Source organism: Clupea harengus, chromosome 23 (genome assembly GCF_900700415.2).
Source record: "Clupea harengus chromosome 23, Ch_v2.0.2, whole genome shotgun sequence".
NCBI lineage: Eukaryota > Metazoa > Chordata > Actinopteri > Clupeiformes > Clupeidae > Clupea > Clupea harengus.
This window is the reverse complement of record NC_045174.1, coordinates 16,138,725-16,155,510: the sequence shown is the minus strand read 5'-3', so window position 1 is coordinate 16,155,510 and position 16,786 is coordinate 16,138,725. Positions and strand designations below refer to the sequence as shown.

General features: G+C 40.1%; 2 protein-coding genes across 4 annotated transcripts; both read left to right on the top strand.

Annotated features, from left to right (window-relative positions):
- The first annotated feature begins 404 nt into the window (after nucleotides 1–404).
- On the top strand, nucleotides 405–2,280 carry LOC116218737 (ladderlectin-like). 3 transcript variants are annotated; one of them, XM_031561425.2, is made up of 6 exons: nucleotides 405–441; nucleotides 870–944; nucleotides 1,242–1,333; nucleotides 1,515–1,649; nucleotides 1,822–1,933; nucleotides 2,117–2,278. In XM_031561425.2, the coding sequence occupies exons 2-6, from the start codon at nucleotides 878–880 to the stop codon at nucleotides 2,185–2,187; spliced, it is 477 nt and encodes a 158-aa protein (XP_031417285.1). In that variant the 5' UTR covers nucleotides 405–441; nucleotides 870–877; the 3' UTR covers nucleotides 2,188–2,278. The 3 variants fall into 3 exon arrangements, with proteins under 3 accessions (XP_031417285.1, XP_031417284.1, XP_031417283.1); XM_031561424.2 differs by having other exon boundaries at nucleotides 437–530; nucleotides 2,117–2,280; XM_031561423.2 differs by lacking the exon at nucleotides 405–441 and adding an exon at nucleotides 470–551 and having other exon boundaries at nucleotides 2,117–2,280.
- A 6,108-nt stretch (nucleotides 2,281–8,388) lies between these two features.
- Nucleotides 8,389–9,855, top strand: LOC116218808 (ladderlectin-like). Its single transcript, XM_031561587.1, has 4 exons — nucleotides 8,389–8,481; nucleotides 8,677–8,811; nucleotides 9,003–9,114; nucleotides 9,830–9,855. The coding sequence occupies exons 1-4, from the start codon at nucleotides 8,389–8,391 to the stop codon at nucleotides 9,853–9,855; spliced, it is 366 nt and encodes a 121-aa protein (XP_031417447.1).
- Nucleotides 9,856–16,786: the final 6,931 nt, after the last annotated feature.

Below are 16,786 nucleotides of genomic sequence, written 5' to 3'. Positions count from 1 at the left end.
ATTCTCATCTTTTTAGTAAGAAAGTAACTGGGCATTTCTCAGATATGTCTGTTGGCTATTCAAGACTAGAGTAGACCTACGGTCATAGTTAGAAAACACACCCACAATGACTAGGTTAAAGCTGTTGCAAAACGGTGTCCGTCTGTGGCATTATAAATATGTCAAAAATGTTGGTCAAACATCATCCAAACAAACACATAGAACCTACTGAGGAAGGTAGGTTGAGGATTGATCAAAATAAAAGGCAGAGTAATGTTTTTTCCATCACCTTCTACCACACCTGCTTTGTCAATCACCCTGTTTGATTACCTGATTGGTTTCTCCTGTGTCTTGTTAATTCCCCTTGTTTTAGTTCACCTGTGTCCTATTATCTGTTTTCCCCTTTTGGTATTTAAATTCAGTCTGTCTTGTGTTTTGCATGAGTTTGTCAGTCTAAGCAAGGTGAGAGATTCTGTTTAGCTGTATTCTTGCCCGTATGCCTTCTCTGCCTTGCTTCTGTGTTTTTGCCCTGCCGGTTTGTGGATTCCTAGGTTGGGATCTTCTGTGTTTTGGTGATTTTTGCCTTTGATCTTCTGTGCTTTACCTTTTTTTTTTTTTTTTTATCCTGAACTCTTTGCATCTGGTCTGCGATTGGGTCCTTTCCTACGTGCCCTGAAAAGTATAGCACATAGATAACGTAAAGTAGGCAAATCCAATATACCTTTTCTCTTAAGGTTGGACATTTCAAGTAAAGAAAAACCTATGAAGAGACTTTGGGATAACTGTTGTCTATCTTTATTTGACACTTTGCCATCTAACATAAGTTCCAATATTTTGACATGATGTTCTATGCATCCATTTGAATGTTATTTTATGACTTCTTGCTTCAGCCAGCAACATGATCAACAAAGCCAGCTTCCTTCTCCTCTCTGCTCTCCTCATCTGCTGTGGAGCAGAAGACACAGGTATGCTGCCTTATCAATTACAAATGAACACTGATCATACAAATATATGGCATTCTATAGATTTTTTTTTTTTAAATGTACATCTAACATTTGGTCTTAGAGGTACAAATGTGCATTTTTTTTTTTTTCTTTGGTACCACAAACTTTTCTGTTTGAGTGGTCTCTTCATATAATCTTAACATTGGTTGAGCAAAGTATGTTTTCAGGAGAAATAAAAAGCAGAATACATTTTTTTTTTGTTTTTTACTGTGCATCTGTATGTGCTGCTGTGACATCTGTGTCCAAAAATGCTCACAGTGAGTGTGGGGAACATTATGGGGGATTGCCAACCTCTTGGTACCCGCTGTTTCAAGTTTGTCTCCACAGCAAGATCTTGGGCCGAATCTGAGGTATGTCCTATTTCTATCACATTGAAGACATTCTGGTTTGTCATTAACTTGTATTCACCCTTTCACTACCACAGGAATTGATTATCAACCAGAAGACTGATGTGAATTGTATATCTTCAGGGGTGTTTCTGTTATGTCCACCTGTTGTGTATCATGTCATCAACAAAACTTGTTCTTGCAGCGTCACTGTGTGGCGATGGGAGGGAACCTGGCCTCGGTGCACAGCATAGATGAGTACAGTTTCATCCAGGATATGATCCGCAAACAGACTTACCGCAATCTTCGTACTTGGATCGGAGGATATGATGCTGTTAAGGTATGACGGCTGCATTTATTCATCAGTCATCTGTCTTTCTCAACATGAGCATGTTGAATACTACAACGGCAACACAATATGACGACACGTACCAATGCATGCTCAGTTTAAAGCAATATTCTGTTCAGAAGCAGATATCCGTTTAGGTTGACATTTTGTATCTTTTTGTCAGGAGGGTCTGTGGTTTTGGAGTGATGGGTCCAGGTTTAACTTCATTACCTGGTCTCCTGGAAATCCTGATAATTATCTTGGAAAAGAGCATTGTATCCAAATGAACCATGGAGGTACAGTCACCACTATTCACTGAAATGTTTCTGCTGTAATGAAAATCTTGAATCCCTTGATATTATTATAATAATCATAACAATAATCAACTTAGCAACACACTTAGCAATTGAAGTCATGAGGTCAACATGAAATAAAAAGGCAATAATTAATAATAATTAAAAGCAACTGGTTCTTCTTAGGTTCACGGCTCTGGAATGATTCCCCATGCCAGCTAGCGTGTCCATCAGTGTGTGCTGTCCAGAGTGTGTGAAACTGTTGGAGCTGACAAGAAATTCTTCAGTTTCAAGCTCAAAAGCAAAAGCCCACTGCCCTAAACACAGACTGGGATAGTGCAAGCTTCAAATAATCATGTAAATAAAGTGTTTTTCATGCAGTGTACAGGTGTGGGTATTCTGTGTTTCATGCAGTGTACAGGTGTGGGTATTCTGGGTATTCTCTTTTCAGGAGGGGCTTCAACCCACCTGTCTTTCATCTCAGCCCCCCACAAAACTATCACGCAAATTACTACTTAAAACAAAACATAATTTATTCACAATGGTAGTATTAACAATTTACAATTAACTATTAATAATTAACGAAAGTACATGTCCAAGGACAATAACATTAGGACATTACGGCATGTTATATGTGCAGGGCTGTGTTCAAGAACACCACGAAATGTGAAATATGCCATTGCTGACAACTGTTGACCTTTTTTCATAGAAAATTATGAAATTCTCAGTTGTCAAGCCAAAAGGAAGACGGGCTGATAAATAAATCAAAACAAAAAAAGGGGAAAAAATGAAAACAAAGCTGACATTTACAGTCTGCGCACCACCTGTTGTCTTTGGTCAAAAGCTCCTTAATTGAGTTTACCATTATTCCAATTAAAAGGAACATTATGTAATAAATGTACTATATTAAATCATAAAATGACCATGATATTTCATTCAGACATTAAAGAAACATGCTAAAGTATATTCTCCTTTTAAAATGTCTGTTTTGGCCTGTGTGATTCTGCCCACTGCCTAATTCTCCAGTACCATTTCGACACCCCTGGTTGCCAGATAGGAACGAAAACACACAGCGAGCGACTACCATAGAAGTAAGCAAACAAACTGGACCAATAGATGTTTGATTCTACCAAAAAAGCCTCTGCATCTTTCTAAAAAGGTACCTGACCAGAGATGTCGCCTCAATATTGGTGATGCATTTGGATAACGGAGACAGCTAAGAGCCGAGAAGGACTTTCAGACAGGTGCTCGTTTTCTCCTGAACAGGTAAGCATTGAGCTTCAACTAAGGGTAGCAAAACTTAACTAATTAATCACGGCTACTAGTAGGGATGGGCATTTGAAGTAATTTCAACATTTCAGTCCTTGCATTCATACCTTGTAGGTATGCAGCTGGGTTATCAAGGCATGTGTGTATCGTTATATATGCTTAAATGAATTAAACATATTGACTGTAGACCAACATTTAAATATGCACCCAGATTTTAAATATTGTAATTTAAGACATTTTCACTCCTAACACAAAGATGGTATTGCACTGTTATGATGGTGTATATTTTGACACAAAGTGAAGTGACTAGAGCTGCTCTTTATCCCCTCCTGGTGGAAGGCTGTAGTACAGAGTTCAGAAACCCCGACCCCCCAATTAATGACTTTATGGGCCACTAATCTTCTCCAATTACATTTAAACAATTGTCAGGTTTTTCGTTAATAAATCAACTATATCCGAGTTACCTTTCCCAGATAAACTGCAAATGAATGTGTAAGAAAATACACCCATTCACATAGTATTCATTCCCACAAGATCAAACAGACTTTATGCCCTTATGCATGTCAATAATTTGCCACATTTAACAAAATGTTCACTCAGGGAGTCTCCCCCTCTGTCTCTCACCAGGGTCTCTGTCCCCGTCTCTCTCCACCTACGCTGGACACGGCTGGGCAAAAGAAGGGAGGGGTGGAAGCTGATAGCAATTTTTTTAGTGCTAAAAGATTGGTGGAGACGCAGTCTGAGTATGATCAGTCAAGAAACAGGTTGAATCCTATACAGTGATGCGGATCAAGGGAGATAGACAGAGGTTTCACCCAAAAGCTTCACTTATGTCTCATCTTGTCAGCCATTGTAACATTTCAGTTCTTATATCCTCCATAGCATAAGGGGTGTCACCCCATAGCCCCGTCCCTCCATGAATATGTATCAGTCTGCTACCCTTGGTTCCGGGAAACTCCACAACTTTTGTTCACAGGGGAAATTGATTTAGAGATCTAGCTGTGAGCAAATGTCTCAGAGGCCTGTATTTGTGGGGGTGGATGTGTAAGGAATATCAGACACTTTAATAAGACCAAGACTGGAGGGGTGGTGAGAACACTCATTCACACCTCTCTCCCGGGCATCTCATCTAACAGTATAGTCAACCAGAAACTCTTAAATTTTAACCTAAGTCCAATTAAAAGCACACATGAATATAAGATTCATTGGATTTATTGATTATTGTCAATCATTATTAACTCTGATCCTTAATTCAGATATTTTCCTCAAAGGATGAGCTTCATCTAAACAGCAGTCAACATTCAAACTACTCAACTACTCCAATTCAAAAAGCTCAAACTACTCTTGAGCTGTACTCAAATAGCATATGTCACAGAATAATCAATCATAGACATCAAATGCTTGTGAAAAGGTATGAAAATTGCTAATACTTTATCTAGCATCTATTCAGTGCCAAGAGTCAACTACTGAGGATATAATGTGTCTGAGACCATAAAAACTATGATGGGCAGGATGTGACTGAATTGAAGCAGTCAGGATTTACCTCTAGTTTGACGATGCGTCCTAAGGACCTCCTCAGTCCTGTTGTTTCAGTGTGTGCATGTGTGCGTGCCTGTGTGTGTGTGTGTGTGTGTGTGTGTGTGTGTGTGTGTGTGTGTGTGTGTGTGTGTGTGTGTGTGTGTGTGTGTGGTGTGTTGGTGTGTGTTGTGTGGTGTGTGTGTGTGTGTGTGTGTGTGTGTGTGTTGTGTGTGTGTGTGTGTGTGTGTGTGTGTGTGTGTGTGCACATTATATGCATTGCCACAGAGATGGGAGCTAAGAGGAGAAGAGAAAGCAGGAAAACTTAAAAAAAAAAAATGCCTGAAGTTATGCATTATGATTAAAGTTGATGCAAATGCGATGTTGATTAATGAATGTGGAAAACCATCTGAAGAAGGTCTGGGCAGTAAAGGTTTCAGATAGAAGGTCCTGGTGAAGACCTGAGAAGATGGAAACTTTGTTCTGTGTCATAAAAACACACCGCACCCACATGCACACACACACACACACACACACACACACACACACACACACACACACATTGCAGATAAGATGAGCAAAGTATCATTGAGGAACACAATTCTGTGGAACTTGTATTTATGTGTAAGCTCTTTCATAAGCAGCACTGACATCTGGCCAGTTCTTATATACTGGAGTTGGAGGGAGAGCAGAGTGTCCACTGGGCACTGGTAGGCCATGCCACCCATGGCCAGTGCCTGGCCGATGACTCTTATCCGCAATAGATAGTAAGAGATGAACTCATGGGCTCCCATCTCATGAATGCGGATATGAACACACAAAGAGATGAATATCTCTACATGTTACACAAGCATAGCACAAAATTGCTCCACTACCTCAGCTGGCCTTGTAAAGTGTGTTCCACACCAAGATCCTAGGTTATATACCCTGGGTGCTTACATACTGATGAAAATGGACATCCTATATTTCTATTGTGCTATAAGTCGCATTGGATTTGAGTGTCTGTTACGTGATTAAATGTAGCTTGCACATGTGTATGGTATGTACCAGTGGCGGTGCGTCAATACAGGGTGCAAGGGCATTATATTATATACCAAACAATTAAAATAGGAAATGTACTGTGTTAACGCGTTAAATGTGTGTAGAGACCGTAAGCCCCTGTCAACAACCACAAATATAATATATTGCCATTTGTTATCACTGAGATAAGCCCCTCCTCCCTGGTGGGGCGCCGGCCAAATGGAAGTTGGACGAAGGGTACCGAATTGGCATTCGAAAACATGTAGTATCATCCAGTGTTTCTGAATCTATTCTGCTCTAAACCTCTAGTATAATCCAGTGTTTCTGAATCTATTCTGCTCTAAACTACTGGTATCATTCAGTCTCTCACTCTATTCTGCTCTAAACCTCTACACCCTGTTTTTTTTTTTTTTTTATCTACTCTGTTTTAAACTTCTTGTACACAATGTTTCTGAATCTAGTCTACTCTAAACCTCTACTACCCAATATTTAAACCTCTGGAACCCAACCCAATGTTTCTTAAACCATTCTGCTCTAAACCTCTCATGCCCAATTTTACAGTTTGTTGAGAGTTGTTAATGGACAGTGTTGAGCACTGTTTTTCATGAAATAAATCTTTGTTTTTTAATATATTCTACTCAAAACCTCTCTTGTGTTTTTTTTTTTCTCATTGTGGAGTGCTATTTAAACCGCACTGCCCAACTGTGCCCATAGTCTATATATGTCTATGACTGCGCCCCCCCAAAAAATAAATCACCAGCCGCCACTAGTATGTACTATAACAAATTGGTGCCACAGTACATGTGTGGAATGTGTAAAACCAGGCTTCAGAGGTTTCAGGTTCAGATTGACACACTGAAACAGAGTTTGGAAACACACACACACACACACACACACACACACACACACACACTGCAGGTGAGATGAGCAAAGTATCACTGAGGACATTTTAATGTTGGCACTCTGAGATTCTTTTGAATGAAGAGTGCATTACAAATAAAATAAATTATTATTATTATTATTACCTATGGCCAGTGCCTGGCCGATGACTCTTATGACTCTGACTGTCATGGTTAGGCTATACCATTAGCAGAAAAGGGGAAGTTTGTTGCAAAAAGCAGTTGTAAAACGGTTTCAACTCACTGAGGCAGAGTGTGGAAATGGCACACACACACACACACGCAAAATTCTCTGGAACTTGTATTTATGTGTCAGCTCTTTTTCCGTAAGCAGCACTGACCATATTGGATGAGAGTGTCTGTTACGTGATTAAATGTAAATGTAGCTTGCACGTGTGTATGGTGTGTACTATAACAAATTGGTTTCTTTCCGGAAACTCTGTAGAGGTGCACATTTTCAACAATAAATAACTCAATACAATTTCCTCTCGTCTCTCAAAATGTAGTCAAGGACAATCATCAAGAAATACACATGGCAATCATTCTGAAAAACGAAATATCAAAGAAATGATACATATCACGCCATACATTATGTCTCTTGAAGCTTTAGTCTGTTATGAGACTGAAGAAAGAAGGGCCCAAAAAGAAAATGTAGGCCTTCAAACAATATCCAGCCCTGGTTAAGCAACAAACAAAAAGATGGTTCTCAACCAAAAAAAAAAAAAAAAACTCATCTTCTGTTGCAAAAAAAAGGATAAAAAAAATCAAAGTACCGTATATTCCGTGGAGAAATATATGGAATGCTGTGCAAGTTCTTAGTTTTTTAGAAAGTTAGAAAGTAACTAGGCCTTTCTCAGATATGTCTGTTGGCTATTCAAGACTAGAGTAGACCTACGGTCAGAGTTAGAAATCTCACAATGACTATGCTATACGATACGCAGAAAAGTGGACGTTTTTCTGAAGCAGTTGCAAAACATTAAAACAACACTATAAAAGAAGGAAGAACATCATCCAAACAAAGACAGAGAATCTCCGTCTGCACAACTGAGGAAGGTAGGTTGAGGATTGATCAAAATAAAAGGCAGAGTATAGCACATAGATAACGTAAATTAAGCAAATCCAATATACCTTTTCTCTTAAGGTTGGACATTTCAAGCAAAGAAAACCTATGAAAAGATTTTGGGATAACTGTTGTGTATCTTTATTTGACATTTTACCATCTTCTAACCTAACTGTCAGTATTTTTTGACAAATTATGTTTTTATATGTAAGCAATGTATCACGCATTTCAACGAATGTATTTCTGTAATTGTATTCTTCCTTTATGTAATGTATTTGAAGGTTATTTAATATCGTCTCTTGCTTTGGCCAGCAACATGATCAACAAAGCCAGCTTTCTTCTCCTCTCTGCTCTCCTCATCTGCTGTGGAGCAAAAGACAGAGGTATGCAGCCATATCAATTACAAATGAACACTGATCACACAAATATATGGCATTCTAATCTAATCTAATATTTGGTTTTGAAGGTACAGAGGGCTTTGAGCAGGATGTCAAAGTGCGCTGTCTTGGTAAGTATTTTTTCTTTGATGCCACAGTTTGGTGGAGTTGTATTTTCTTTGAGCGGTCCTTTCTTGAAATCATACACATTGGTTGAGCAAAAGCAAAAAAAAAATCAGCAGAAGTAAGAGAGCATTTTTAAATAACTTGTGTTTTGCTGTGTGTCTGTATGCATTGTTGTGACATCTGTATCAAAAAATGCTCACAGAGACTTGCCCTCAGAACTGGACTCCTTATGGTACCCGCTGTTTCAAGTTTGTCTCCACAGCAAGATCTTGGTCCAAATCTGAGGTGTGTCCATTTCTATCGTGTTAAAGACATTCTGGTTTGTCATTAACTTGTATTCACCCATTCACTACCACAGGAATTGATTATTAACCAGAAGACTGATGTGACTTGTATATCTTCAGGGGTGTTTCTGATATTTTGTCCACCTGTTGTTTATCATGTCATCAACAAAACTTCAACAGAAACTTGTCCTTGCAGAGTCACTGTGTGGCGATGGGAGGGAACCTGGCTTCGGTGCACAGCATAGCTGAGTACCATTTCATCCAGGAACTGCTCCGCAAACGCACTCAAGGCACTCCTGGTACTTGGATCGGAGGAAATGATGCTGCTCAGGTACAACTATGACAGCTGCAAGTTATTGATCATAATCATCTTTCTTTCAGACCATGAGCATGTTGAATACTACAACGGCAACACATGACAACACAATATGACGACACATACCAATGCATGCTCAGTTTAAAGCAATATTCTGTTCAGAAGCAGATATCTATTTAGGTTGACAATTTGTCTCTCTTTGTCAGGAGGGTCTGTGGATTTGGAGTGATGGGTCCAAGTTTAACTACACTAAATGGTATCGTGGTGAGCCAAATAATTATGATGGAAAAGAGCATTGTATCGTTATGAATTGGGCAGGTACAGTCACCACTATTCAAATAATATTTCTGCTGTCATGAAAATCTTGAATCCTTTAAAATAATTATATATACATTAAAACATTCAAGTCTTAATCATGGTAATTATGGTATCACCATCTTGTTCGTTCTTGTCAGCTCATAGTGTAGTTGAATGTCAGTTTTGCATTGTATTACTGTATCACATGGAGATAGGAGGGACTTCAAAAGGACGTATTGTATTAAAAGCAACCTGTTTGTCTTAGGTTCAACGCTCTGGAATGATTTCATATGTGATGTTGAATTTCCATCAGTGTGTGCTGTCCAGAGTGTGTGAAACTGGAGGAGCTAACAAGAAATCCTTCAATTTCCAGCTCAAAAGCAAAAACCCACTGCCCTAAACAGAGAATGGGATGGTGGTAGTACAAGCTTCAAATAATCATCAAGTAAATAAAATGCTTTGCATGCAGTATACAGGTGTGTGTATTCTGTGTTTGTGTACATGTGTCTTTCATTTTCATATCACCATCATGGGCGTTTCTAGACTCTTTTCTAGAGGGGCTTCAGCCCACCTGTCTTTCATCTCAGCCCCCCACAAAACTATCAAGCAAATTACTACATAATTTGTTCACAATAGTATTATTAACGATTGACAATTAACTATTAATAATTAACAATAGTAAATGGCCAAGGACAACAGTAACATTAGGACAGTACGGCATGTTATTTGTGCATAGGTGTGTTCAAGAAGACCACGAAATGAGAAATATGCCGTTGCTGAAAACGACAAAACTGTTGACCTTTTTTTTTCAGGAAAACTGTATGAAGCCAAAAGGAAGACAAGGCTGATGGAAAAAATCATGTTGTTAAAAGGAAAAAAGGAAAACTAAGTTGACATTTACAGTCTGCACACCACTTGTTGTCTTCGGTCAAAAGTTCCAAAATTGAGTTAAAATTATTCCAGCCCTAAAGGACCAGCATGTAATAAATGTACTGTATTAAATCATAAAATGACCATGATATGTCATCAGAGATTAAGGAAACATGCTAAAATGACATACTGGCTTCTCCAACAACAATGCTACAGCCAGTATATTCAAATGTCTGTTTAAGAGCCGAACGTCTGTTTCTGTTTTGGCCTGTGTGATTCCAGCCCATTTCTCCAGTACCATTTCGACACCCCTGGTTGCCAGATAAGAACGCGAACACAGCGTGCGAACGCCATTGAATTAAGCAAACAAACTGAACCAATAGATTTAATGTTTGATTCTAGCTAACCTTAACTAATTCATTATGGGCATTTTAAGCAATTTCAACATTCCATTGAGACACACAGACAGTGACGTGATCCCAAGTGCAACAATATACTTGTGTGTGTGTGGATGTGTGGGAGGAGGAAATGGCTCACGGATTTCAGTCATGTGAACTTGACCGGAATGCAGTACCTGCACTTTCTTCTCTCTGGATAAACATGTGTGTTCAGGGACGTATTGGTTGTATTTCCTGGGTGGGAGTGCCCTGGGAGAGGACTTAAGTTAGGGATAATGGACGACACAGCATTCGGGTAGCAGAAAATAATGCATGTTTGAGGTGCTCATGTGGCCACAAGGTAAACAACTTTTGGTCAGTAAACATGAAAGTACAAACTGCTGTCAGGACTGTGAACTTTTAGTGCTGCTATATGGTTCACTTCCTATGTTTGTCACAGGACGTTGTCTGCAGGAGAAGAACCACCCAGACAGATTCCATTCACTGATGCTGATTTGCTGATCTGACATGTGATAGATCACGCTTCATTTTAAAGCCCAACAACCATTCAAACTGACGTGAATCCAGATGCACAGACAATGAAATAATATACTTTCTTTTGACTTTTTAATAATTAGGTTGTTGTAGTCAATGTCACAATTGTGTTTATATTAAAATGCTGTCTTGTGAAATGTCAGTAAAAAGTGATGGATAGAGATTTCCCCCTCTCTCTCTCACACATGTTCACAAACACACACACATACACAAATGTACTCTGTATATTTACAAAAGTGTATTTATAATTTATTTGTATTTATATTTGTCTTTTAATTTATTATTATTATGTATTTGTAATTGTGCTATCCTCAGCAAAATAACTGTTCTAATAATAATGAATAATTAAAAAAACATTTCGAGAACAAATATCTGATCTTTCCAAAACCGTTGGTTTCATGTTGGTAGATGCTGTCATTTCTTTGCTATTGCATGCCAAAAATTGCACAAAAAGGGTTTTCATCCATTTTCAAGCTTTAATATCTTCCAGACCATTCATCACATAGGGACGCATTTTAATGCAATATACAGAGCATACATAGGAAGGTCTGTGTGTAATATCAAGTCTCTAGCTTTAACATTGAGCTTTCCACAGGCCTTCAAAGATGCTGCCACAGAGCGTAGAGTACAATTTTCGCTCAAATTCAAGCACCCTAAATACTATGATATATGATATAAGACGCAGTCTGAGTATGATCAGTCAAGAATCAGGTTTACTGTAATCTTATACATTGATGCGCATTAAGGGAGATAGACAGAGCTTTCACCCAAAAGCTTTACCTATGTCTCATCTTGTCAGCAATTGTAACATTTCAGTTTTTATATCGTCCATAGCATAAGGGGTGTCACCCCATAGCCCCGTCCCTCCATGAATATGTAGCAGTCTGCTACCCTTGGTTCCGCGAAACTCCACAACATTTGTTCACAGGGGAAATTGATTAAGAGATCTAGCTGTGAGCAAATGTCTCAGAGGCCTGTATTCATGGGGCTGGAGGTGTAAGGAATATCAGACACTTTAATAAGACCAAGACCGGAGGGGTGGTGAGAACAGTCATTCACACCTCTCTCAGGGCATCCCATCTAACAGCAGGGACGTGCACAGACTTTTTGAAGGGCAGTTGCTCTGCCCGGGAAAAAAGGGGCAACACGTTAATTTTTGTCACCGCCGCCGCCACGCCCCCGTCCCCTGGACGCATATTTTGCCTATATCACTTGAAACTCTCACTAACCGCCGCCGCCACGCCCTCGTCCCCTGGACGCTTATTCCGCGATTATTTTATCTAGGCTTATGAAGTTCTGCAGCCGTAATACTATTTAAAAATATATATTTCCTTCGGAGGTGCAACTTCAGTCGAGGAGGGCAAACGGAAAGTTGCCCGAGCAACCTTAGCCCCCTCCTGTGCACGTCCCTGCATAGATATCTTTATTTCATCTATAATACTAGCGTTATGTTATGCAGGATTGATATGCAGGTATATATCCACCATAATCTTACTCAGTAGGTAATGTATTGTTAATATTGCTATCACAGAAATTACATCAAAATCTCACAATGTCATTGCTTTTAGACATTGCGCTTCCTAAATAACTCGGGCAGCTATACTGAGCGTCACCTGACATGTTCATGGGGCAACAATTCAGTTAGTTTGAAAATCTGAAAATCTGGTCACTGAGTAAATAGTCTCTTTCACAAATGAAATCCGTAACAATGTCAGATTAAAAACAAAATCGATAAAGAAATGCCATTCACATTTAGCAAAGTTCCGCGTGTCTTCATTCCTACATGAAAAAGCATTTTACCAAATAGTAAAAGCGAACCTCCACGAGATGAGAGACAGGCAACACATGCCAGCAAAGATTTTTAGTACAGTGACTAAAATAGACCAATAATTCATGCATAGTCAGGCAGAGTAGGCTTAGCGAATGCTTTTAGCATTAAAGTTCAAATCAGAGTCTTGTCGTTTCGGATAACCTATAATTAATTATGACTTATCCAATACACATTTCAGGCAACAACGATACGAAACCTCTTAAGAGGTCATTACCGACAGATGCCAAACAGTCTTTGACTGAAAATGAAGCCGAATTGATGGTGATAAACAGCTGCTTTGAAAGATAATACGCGAAACCAAGCCCTCGTTAGCTATGCTTCGCGGTTGCGCAGAGACAACAGGCTGCCTCGCTAAACGATGCACACCTGTAACTCACGTGACCCTGATTATTATTGAAACGAGAACGAGGGCGTCGTGCCTTTATAAGACTGCGTTAATGTTTCCGTGGAGTTATCCCTTCCGGCGTTGTTGTTTATTGATTGTTAAACATGGCTTCATTTGCAAAGGTGTGTGTGTCCTCATTGCGTGTGTCTGTAATGGTAAGTTTTCACCTTGTAGTTAGTTGCTTTTTATCTTGAAATTCTGTCTGAAATAGTCACTCGTTTTGTCTTCCTTTGAACAGCATTCTGTTTTCCGAAGAGAGATGTGAACTTTAAGGCCTCTGCAGTTGACCGCCAAAGTGATGATGTGGTTGTCACCACAACACCCGTTCCCCACAACCAGACCACATCTGCCCATACTGAAGCTGGTGGTGAGGTTTTCTTTTGCGAAATGTATGGGTTCTGTTGAGTCTTGATTGTGTTGGTTAAATGTTGACTCTTGTATGTTTATCCTAAGGTGGTGCAAGTGAAGATGCTGTGGCTACTACCCCAGCACCTAATCCACACAACCAGACAACTTCTGCACAAACTGAAGTTACTGGTAGGGTGTTTCTTTTTAGTATTTGTGTGGTTTTCTGCCAGTTTGGTTTTTGTATAAAATGTGTGTAAGTGTGTCCTTGGCTTCTCTTTGGCCCCCTCACTCATGTGGAATCCCAAGATGGAGCCAGTGAAGATGCTGTGGACCGCCAAAGTGATGTGGTTGTCGCCACAACACCCGATCCCCACAACCGGACCACATCTGCCCATACTGAAGCTGGTGGTGAGGTTTTCTTTTGCGAAATGTATGGGTTCTGTTGAGTCTTGATTGTGTTGGTTAAATGTTGACTCTTGTATGTTTATCCTAAGGTGGTGCAAGTGAAGATGCTGTGGCTACTACCCCAGCACCTAATCCACACAACCAGACAACTTCTGCACAAACTGAAGTTACTGGTAGGGTGTTTCTTTTTAGTATTTGTGTGGTTTTCTGCCAGTTTGGTTTTTGTATAAAATGTGTGTAAGTGTGTCCCTTGGCTTCTCTTTGGCCCCCTCACTCATGTGGAATCCCAAGATGGAGCCAGTGAAGATGCTGTGGACCGCCAAAGTGATGATGTGGTTTCCACCACAACACCCAATCCCCACAACCAGACCACATCTGCCCCTACTGAAGCTGGTGGAGGTTTTTTTTACGATATTTATGGGTTCTGTGAGTCTTGATTGTGTTGGTTAAATGTTCACTTTTGTATGGTTATCCTAAGATGGAGCAAGTGAAGATGATGATGATGCAGCAAGTGAAGATGCTGTGGCTACCACCCCAACACCAAATCCCCCAACTACATCTGACCACACTGCAGCTACCGGTAAGGACATCAGTGCATGTCTGTTTTGATGGAACACTTTGAATGTTTGCGCCCCCCTTTTGACAGTGTCGCTTTCTATTTGTGTGTAATCGCAAGGTGATGCAAGTGAGGGTGCTGTGGCTGCCCAAACTGGAACTACTGGTAAGAGTTATGATATTACAAGGAACCACTTGGATGGTTCAAACTGTTTGCTTTTAAAAATGTATTCACAAGGAATCTGATGCAGTGCAAGGGTCTAGGAACTTTGAGTGTTGTGGTTTGGCATGGTCACTCGTTAATGTTTAAAAATGCAGCCTGGCAGGTCTCTAACAAATCTATACCTGTAGTCACAAATGTTTGTTTGGTTGAACAGCTCTGCCTGGAGCAGTGGCATACCGTAGGCTTTCACCCAATAAATGTGCAATTAAAAATGTTTTTGTTTCTTCTCCCTGTAGTATCCCATACGACTGAAGTCTGATTCGACTGCTCCTCTGGTCACAATGACCTGAGTCACTGTCTGGACTTTTTGCCTCTACATGTTGACTGCAATAAAGGACAGATTTGTTTTTTGAATCAAATGTTGTCTTGCCTTTTTCAAATTGAGGCCTTGTCCTGTTTTGGTGGTGGAGATGACTATGAAGCCTCTTTCCTAACGTATTTCCGGTAGTGGTTTTACTATATGCTTCATGCAACAAGGCCTTTAACGACTCTACAATTTAAAAGCATCTAGTTGTGTCAATTAGTAAAATGGTTGAACTGGTAGTGATGCACTATAATGGTGAACTGCTTGTGGCATTTCAAAAATCTCTACTGTACTGTTTGACATGTGCATCTCAAGTGAATTTGCGTGGTAATTGGTAAACCGATATCCGTCCCTACTAAGGGAGTACTGGCCTTAGTAGGCTAACCCCCTGAAAGGCATTCAAACACTAACAGCCTAGTTGCGGCTGAGGGAACCTTGCCATTGTGTTAACTGGTGTCTCTTGGCAATACAGTTTACAATGTTGTGCTGTGAAAGCTTTTCATGCGTTTCACGGGGTCTTTAGTCCCAGAGCAGCAGGGACCAAGTGCATATCCAGGATGGGAAGTGGGAATCTCTCGTTCACAGGACCATATACAATCAAAATAGAAATATCAAAACTTTAATTCTTGTGCTAATGTTTGATACAAACCTATCCAAGTAAATAACACAATGGTCTGCCTTTTTTTTTTTTTTCAGGAGCAATTCTGATTGATGCGAAATAAAACAATGTAACGGCTATATAAATGACACAGCGTATGTACTTAACTTTTTAACACAGAGCTGAAAATGCCATTAGACGTGTGGTATCCTTTTGTGGAAACCTACCTTTAATATCACAACTAGTTTACTCTGCATTATATATTCGCAACTCTGCTGTAAGTAAAGAAAAATGAAAGACATGAAGTGTTTTTTAACAAAAGAACAGATCTGGCCCTAAATGCTAACTATTACTATTACTACTCATAATGGCGAGGGCTGCCACCACAGACTCACGACACATTGGCAGTGTGGTGGAGGGATGCCCACAGTGTTAGTGATAGGCTTGGAGGCTCACACTACAACCTGCGTCTTCGGGAATTGACCACATGCAGAGAGAAGATGTGATTGAATTTCATTGCAGCATTGCAGCGCTTCTACCTACCTGGAGTTTAAGTGGCAAGGCCCTCGTAGGATGTACCTTTGAGGAATGACTGTGAGTTAGCCTCGAGTGAGAGTGCTGAAAAACATCACATGAAAGGGCTTTGTCTTCCTTGATCTTTGCCTGTGAAAAAACAGTGGGATGGAGGGGGGACAGTGTGATGGAGGAGGAACAGTGTGATGGAGGGGGAACAGTGTGATGGAGGAGGAACAGTGTGATGGAGGAGGAACATTGGGATGGAGGAGGAACAGTGTGATGGAGGAGGAACATTGGGATGGAGGGGGACAGTGTGATGGAGGAGGAACAGTGTGATGGAGGAGGAACAGGGAGATTTGGCTCGTTTGGTCTATATTATACACTCATACACACACACAACACACACACACACACCACACACACACACACACACACACACACACTCACACACACACACAAAGTGGCACAGTCAGTCCTCACAGGCAGGCACAAGGAGCAGCATCCATCTGGTCACTCAGCGAGACATTGAAAACGTACAGCTCACTGGAGCAAGTGACCTGCTGTCCGATTAAGTATCTCTGTCTTTTCCTCTGAATATGTGTGTTTTGGCGAGTTTTTGTTTGTGCTGTTTCTGTGGTTTCGTTGTGTGTGAATGTTTTTTTTAGCTATATGTTTACATTTTGTTCTATTACATGCTGATATATTTGTGTAAATGACTCTAATGCA